Genomic DNA, 7,040 nt, shown 5'->3' with positions numbered 1-7,040 from the left:
CCTTTTTTAGCAATGCTTTGAACTTTCTTAGCAGTACTTATTCCTTTTTTAGCCATTGAAGTTACCTTACTGAAAAGACTTTTCTTTTTTTGAGCTGGTTTTTTAGTTGTTGATTTGGTAGACTTCTTAGGAGTTGATTTCTTTGGAGTAGACTTTTTAGGAGCTGCCTTCTTTGGAGTAGACTTCTTAGGAGCTGCTTTTTTAGGAGCAGCTTTCTTTGGGGCAGCCTTTTTAGGGGCTGCTTTTTTAGCAGCGGCTTTTGCTTTATCATCTTCAAGATTGTATTCGAATGAACTATCAAAATCATCGGTGTCAAACTCTACTAAATCCTCTTCAACTAAATCGTGATCATCTTCTAATTTAACGTCTGCATCAGTTACATCAGTAAAAACATAATCTATTGATGCCGACAATGACAGTGTTATAGTGAATAACAGTAATAGAGCTGTCTTCATATTTAAAAAGTATAACTTTTCAAGATCTTTAACTTATTTTACTTTTCTTTTTTATTATTTTTTATTCTTAAAAATCAATGAAATAAGGTAGTGAATTTTTTTAATATTTTAATATTTTTTTATAATACATAACATCAAATTATTTTTAAATTGTTTTTTTACTATTTTTTACTATTTCTGCTTTGTTTCTTTTTCTTCATTTTCCTATTCTTTTGTTGTTTTTTATTTTCATATATTTTTCTGGGCATTCTCCTGTTAGAAAATTTAGACTAATGAAATAACATTTAAATTTATCCCCAAAATATTAATTGTTCAAAAAACATTTGGATATTGGTTTTTTATAACTTGAAGAAAGAAATTAAAAGGGTCAATAGAATATCAATCTGGTTTTAGTCAAACAACCTTAGCTCAATGAATATTTAAATTGTTTACTCAATAAAGAATTATTTCCTTTTTCAAAGAACCAAATAACTAAAAAATATGTAATGCTAATAAGAAGAATATAAGAAAAAGAAGTAACAATATAATTGATTATACTTTTTATTCACAAAAATATTAAAAATTACTACTTAGTTCATTGTACAATACAAAATAACTGGGAACAAAAACTTAAGAAAAAAATATTTATATTCCACCAACTTTCAGAATAAAATATATAACATAACACTCTACTGTACCTATTTATAGTACAGTATTATAGTTGAAAATTTAATTTAATACAGAGGAGTTGAGTTTTGAAATATTTCAAGTTAAATTTATACTCAAATAAACACATGAAATAATTGACGTTTTTGTTATTCATAGATTTAAGTCTTTAATGAATGATTGAACAGAATAATATGTATATTATAATATTAATATGTATAATCAATTATAAATTCATAAAACAAAAATATTATACAAAAAATAAGTTATTGACTCATATTCGTATATGGAGTTTTATTAAACATAGAAGAATTAATATTTATAAACAAGAGCATTAATATAAATGAAAATTTTAAATGACTAATGGAATTTAATATTATTGTTATTGAAATATATAAAATTAAGAATGTCATTAGAAAACTAATTTCAAGAGTATAAGATGAATAAACACTTTTTTCTTAAACAGTTATAACATAACATTATGTTATAAACAATTATAATACATTAATTGTATAAATTATCTGAATATAATCTAAAATAGTATATTAAAAATGATAAAGAAAATGACTATTTAGTACTTTTCCAAATACTCACTAAGGCATTAAATGGATTAATTGAGAATGGTTTATAATTGACTTACTAAAAATAAAACTATTGTTAATTTAATTACAAATAACTAAATCCTAACATATTCAAACAATTTGAACATAAGGAGATATTAATATTTGAGTTAATTTTTTTGAAATAAGAAGAAAAATCATTAGTTAATATTTATATAACCAAAAATAAAAAAGTTCAATTAGATTAAATATAAATTAAACAGTTATGATATTCTAATATATTGTGATGATTATTTTAAATAAGAACACACATACTCAATTAAAATTAACTTCTTTTTTAAGTTCATATTATATGATAACAAAAATATAAAATAACCTGAGTAATGATTTACTAATTAAAAAAAACAATGAAATTAAATAATATATCGTTAACACATATTATTTTGATAATAAATATATGAAATTAAAACTTGTTATAATGAAGAAGTAAAGAGATAAAATTAATACTTTTTTAAAAAATGAATATATGAAAATTTAGTTTCTACAAACGTAATGTATTAGAAGAAGCAAAATAAAATACAGAAAGTTTATATTTATTAAGTTAATAATAAATTACAGGAAAGAACAAAATGATGTATGGTGTAGTATATTGTGTTGAAAATTGATATAAAAAATTAATAAATGACTAATGGTAAAGTATATTATAAATAGAAAATAAGACTATTCATATAAATAAAGAAAACTTAACACTATTTATGTGTAAAGGATATTGAAAAATACTAAATATGAGTAACACACTTTTTAATTTTAAATGAAGACACAATAATTTACTAATAAAAAAGTGAGTCATTGAAAAAAAAATAATAAAATAACACCAAATAAAGAAGAGTGTAGTTAAAAAATTTATTTGTTTAACTTATTAAAATAAATGTGATTATCTTGAAAAAATATACCAAATTATTAAGGAGAATACTTTCACCAATTTTTAAAAAAGAAATGGTTGAATCAATTACTGTTTATTATTGACTTAATTTTTTTTCTTTTTTTTATAAACTTAAAAATAAATAAAATAAAGTAGAATGAATATTTGGTATGAAGGAAACATTTCAGATGAAATTACAAAAGCATTTACTGAAAATAAAATAATTGTTATTATTGCTATTGATGACAACGAAGAGTCTCTTGTACTCAAAAATCTAATTGAGAATAACGTTTGTTTTATACATTTTTTTGTGGGAAATAAGGGGTATTAATATTATAAAAGTTATCCACAATATTTACTACCAGTTGTTCTGGTATTTTGATAAAAGAAAATACAGAAAATATGACTTTTTTCAGACAATTATGTTTGTGACAATTTTTGTTTCTATCTCTTTACAAATAATTAATGACAATTAGACAAAAACAAAGTTACTTTCCCTTCGTTATTTTTATTTAACAAAAGTGGACTATCTACTGTTTTAACGGGTGAAAAATTAACAGTCCCTGAAATCACATCATCTATCGTTCAATGTGCATTAGTCACATTACCATCTCCACAAGACCAACCACAAAACCAATCAACCAGTAGCAAAAAAGAAAACACACCAACAAAACCTTTATCAACAGAAGTCTCTCTCCTAGAAGAAACACCAGATTCAGAATACATCATCCAACAAAGGAGAAAAGAAAACCAAGAATTAGAACATGAAGAAAAAATGAGAAGAGAAAAAAATCGTCAATTATTAGAAGAAAAACGTAAAAGAGAAGAAATTAAACAGAGAAATGAAGAAATAGAAATGAAACAACAAGAGTTGAGTGATAAAAAATATGCAGAACGTGTCACGTTAGAAATCCTTGCTGAAAAAGAACAACAAAAACAGAAAGTTAGAGAAGAAGAACTAAGAGTTAGAGAAGCAGAAGAAAAGAAAAAACAAGAAGAATTAGAACGAAAAAATGAAATGAAAAAGTTTGTTCAAGTTGCTTTTAGACTTCCAAGTAGTGAAACAATTAAACAACCATTTGAAAAAACAGATACTCTAGCAGACTGTTTTGCATTTCTTGAAACAAAAGGTTACAAGAAAAGAGAAATTGAATTAGTAAATTCATTAAAAAGAACTCCCTTAAATGATGAAAAGCTTAAGATGGAAGTATTTTATCCATCCATTGTTATCTATGTTGTGAAAAAGAAAGAGTTAGGAGTTGTTAAAAAAGCAGAAAATAAATCATCTACTCCAAGTGATCGAGTAATGGAACAAGACCAAGAGTTTCAACAAAGAAATGGATATCAAGCTTTAGACCAACAAGAAACTCCACAAGAGAATGTACCAAAAAATAAATTTCTACGTTTCATGAAGGGATTTTTAACAGGAAAATAACAACAATTTAATATTTTTGTGTTTTTTCTTAGAGACTTTGACAGTTTGTTCAAAATAAGTTGGTAGTGAGTATTCTAAATGGTTCGGTTTTATTCTGTTATACGGAAAATCTGCAAAATTGTTTGAATTATCAAACGAAATTAATGGAACCAAGCCGTTTCTTTGAACCATATTCAAAAAAACACACTATATTTCTCCTCAATTATCAAGCACTACAACCAATTCTTAACACCATTTCAGCACAAGTTATTTATTCTCAACCTTATCCAACCCCTTTAGAAATTCAAGCTGTATCACCAATATCCGAATTATTAATTAAACATATTTCGTATGTAATTGTTCAACACCCTAATATTCATCAAGCATTATTACAATTAGTACCTTCAGTTTATAATGACGAGACTTATTTTTGGGCTCGTTATTTTAAATTATTATTTTTAAAATCAAATAGACTTGGAGAATATTCAACATTTATTAGAGTGAGAAATACAGATTTTATTCCTCAATTACAACATTTAATGTATCTTAAAAAATCATTATTAAAAGATGAAATTAATGATTGGGGAAGAGTTCCACTTGAAAGTGGAGTAACATTTTTAGCAAATGTAAGTAATTGTTATGAAATATTATTAGTAAATTCAACATTAGCAAAAGATCTTATTAATACATTTATTTTAAATAAAAATGAAAGTATTAACGTTCATTCTTTTAGAAAGTCTTGGTTAAGCAAAAATTCTGATGAATTTATTTCAATTAAAATTAATCAAATTATTCATTGTTTATATGGAATTAAATCTATTCAATTTCAATTTATTGATTCTTTAATACAAATATTATTAGAAGCATTCGAATTTGAAAGAACATATTTAATTATTCAGTCATTCTTAATTAAAATATTATATAAAGGAATATATCCATTTAATTCATTTCAATTTGATTATTTAATATTATCATTAAATGATCTTGTAAAAAGGCACTTACCAAATTATATTATAAAACTTGAAGAAAATGGAATTGAATCAATGACAATTTTTAATGACTTACTTAAACAAATGTTATTACCAATTACAACTCTTCTTCCAACTGATAAAAAAATGTTATTCTTAGGAAGTATATTAATTTATGGATATCCTTTAGTACTAAACATCATTTTAATAACATTACAACTTTGTAATCATCCCCCTTTAGATGTAGATGATTTTAATGATTTTATTTCTACTTTTACAAGAGAATTTGACCATATTTTAACACGTGCTTGGTTAAATGATGTTCCACAACATCTTCAATATCATTATTTTGTTTCTTATAGAACAGAAGAAGAATATCCTTCATTTTTTGATTCTGTTCCTCAAACACGTCTTCTTCAAAGTATTACTCCATCAATTCTTCCAAATGATTTCTTATCTATTGAAGAAGCTCGCTTATTAAATTCTTTTCTACCAACAAGAATAGGAATTATAGATTTAGAAGTTATTTTCTCTACAACAGTAAATGGGTTTTCTTTGACTAATTTGTATTACCAATGTATGTCTAGAAATCCTCTTATTTTATTAATCAAAGCAAAAGGAAAAATTTTTGGAGCATATATGAATGACCCTATTACTATATCATCAAAATATTATGGAAATGGTGAAACATTTCTCTTCTCTTTAAACCCACCAACAAAATACCCAGCAACAATGAAAAATACTTATTTTATTCAAACTGACCCTGCAAGATTCGTTTTTGGAGGTGGAAAGTTTGTTCTTCTTTTATTAATTTTATAATTATAACATAATCTTATTCATTAACACTATTAGTGGAGTAGCTGGTCTTTCTTTGGATAAAGAGTTACATTGCTTTAATGCTAAAGTTGATACTTTTGATAATAACTTATTCACAAATTCTTCTTCATTCCTTATTGATAGATTAGAAGTATGGACACCTACACTTCCAGTTTCAGTCCCAACTTCTTTAAATACTAGTGTATCATCTAGTTGTTCTTCTTCAATAAGAATGTCATTGGATTTGTGAAGTGAAGAGAAACTTGTTTTTATTATTTCAAATTATCTTTAAACTATAAAATTTATTATTTTTTATTAAAAAATTAAAAGAAATAAAAAAATCTTAAAAATAAAGAAAAATGCCCAAGTCAAAACCTAAGGATTTTGCCAAAAAGAAAAGTGTCATTGGGCAAAAAAATGCTCCTAAATCACAAACACCTATAGTTAAATCTAAAGTACTTAAAATGAGAGATCAAGCTATTGCAGATGCTTCAAATGAAATTAATGAAGCACTCCGTGGTATTCAATTACCATCTGAAAAGTCGAGAGTAAATTGTTTAAAATTGTTTCAAAGACAAATCAAATTATACAATAACCTTCACCCAACTATTATAACAAAAATAATTTCATCATCATTTCCTTTAATTACTGACTTGTCTCCATTAGTTAGAGATGCTGCAATGAAATTTGTTTTAACATATATTGATGTATTTGGTACAAAAGGAACAAAATTATCAAGAAAGTATAGTGATTTATTATTTACTCAATTAGAACTTGGTTTAAGTCATTCATGGTCATCTATACGAGTTGAAATTCTTCAATTTATCGAGAAAGTATTAACTAAAGGAATTACTGTTCTTTACAATAAAGAAGAGTCTTTAATGAATTGCCTATTAAAATACTCTGAAAATGCCCTTAAATCTGTAACCGATTTTACTATGAAAGATGTTGCTTTAGAATGTTACAATAGATTAAAAGCTGCTTATGAAAAAAGAAAACTTGAAGAATTTGAAACATCTAAAATTAAAACAGTTGAAATGAAATTTGAAGAAAAACAATGGTGTGGTGTTGTGTTTGATGACATTACTTTTAACCGTACATTTGTTAATGAATGGGTTCTTTAAAAAAGAGTAAATTGAATGATTGTTGTTTAGACAAACTAAAAACATTAAAGAAATGATTAGTTATGATTTCCCCTATTTTAGAATTATTAAATTTATAGTATTAATGAAAGAAATACAAATTATTTTTTATCAATTT

At 24.5% G+C, this 7,040-nt stretch overlaps 4 protein-coding genes across 4 annotated transcripts in view; 3 read left to right on the top strand and 1 right to left on the bottom strand.

Annotated features, from left to right (window-relative positions):
• Nucleotides 1-455, bottom strand: part of ENU1_009630 (hypothetical protein) — a gene marked incomplete at both ends in the record, with an annotated part of 2,802 nt that extends 2,347 nt beyond the window's left edge. The window contains one exon of the mRNA XM_008856639.1: nt 1-455. This exon is cut by the window's left edge and continues 2,347 nt beyond it. Coding sequence (XP_008854861.1) covers nt 1-455 — 455 coding nt within the window.
• Nucleotides 456-2,739: 2,284 nt separating this feature from the next.
• Nucleotides 2,740-4,017, top strand: ENU1_009620 (hypothetical protein; the record flags this gene model as incomplete). The annotated part of the gene is made up of 3 exons (XM_008856638.1): nt 2,740-2,871; nt 2,925-3,006; nt 3,059-4,017. 3 exons carry the CDS (start codon nt 2,740-2,742, stop codon nt 4,015-4,017), a joined length of 1,173 nt encoding a protein of 390 aa, XP_008854860.1.
• A 143-nt stretch (nt 4,018-4,160) lies between these two features.
• ENU1_009610 (TLD domain containing protein) lies at nt 4,161-6,030 on the top strand (the record flags this gene model as incomplete). Its single annotated transcript, XM_008856637.1, has 2 exons — nt 4,161-5,755; nt 5,817-6,030. The coding sequence occupies 2 exons, from the start codon at nt 4,161-4,163 to the stop codon at nt 6,028-6,030; spliced, it is 1,809 nt and encodes a 602-aa protein (XP_008854859.1).
• A 109-nt stretch (nt 6,031-6,139) lies between these two features.
• On the top strand, nt 6,140-6,904 carry ENU1_009600 (hypothetical protein; the record flags this gene model as incomplete). The annotated part of the gene is made up of 1 exon (XM_008856636.1): nt 6,140-6,904. One exon carries the CDS (start codon nt 6,140-6,142, stop codon nt 6,902-6,904), a length of 765 nt encoding a protein of 254 aa, XP_008854858.1.
• Nucleotides 6,905-7,040: the final 136 nt, after the last annotated feature.

The sequence above is a fragment of the Entamoeba nuttalli genome, assembly GCF_000257125.1.
Source record: "Entamoeba nuttalli P19 unplaced genomic scaffold asmbl_2112, whole genome shotgun sequence".
In the NCBI taxonomy this organism is placed as follows: Eukaryota; Evosea; order Mastigamoebida; family Endamoebidae; genus Entamoeba; species Entamoeba nuttalli.
The sequence above is the reverse complement of the archived record's forward strand: the minus strand, read 5'-3'. Positions and strand labels throughout refer to the sequence as shown.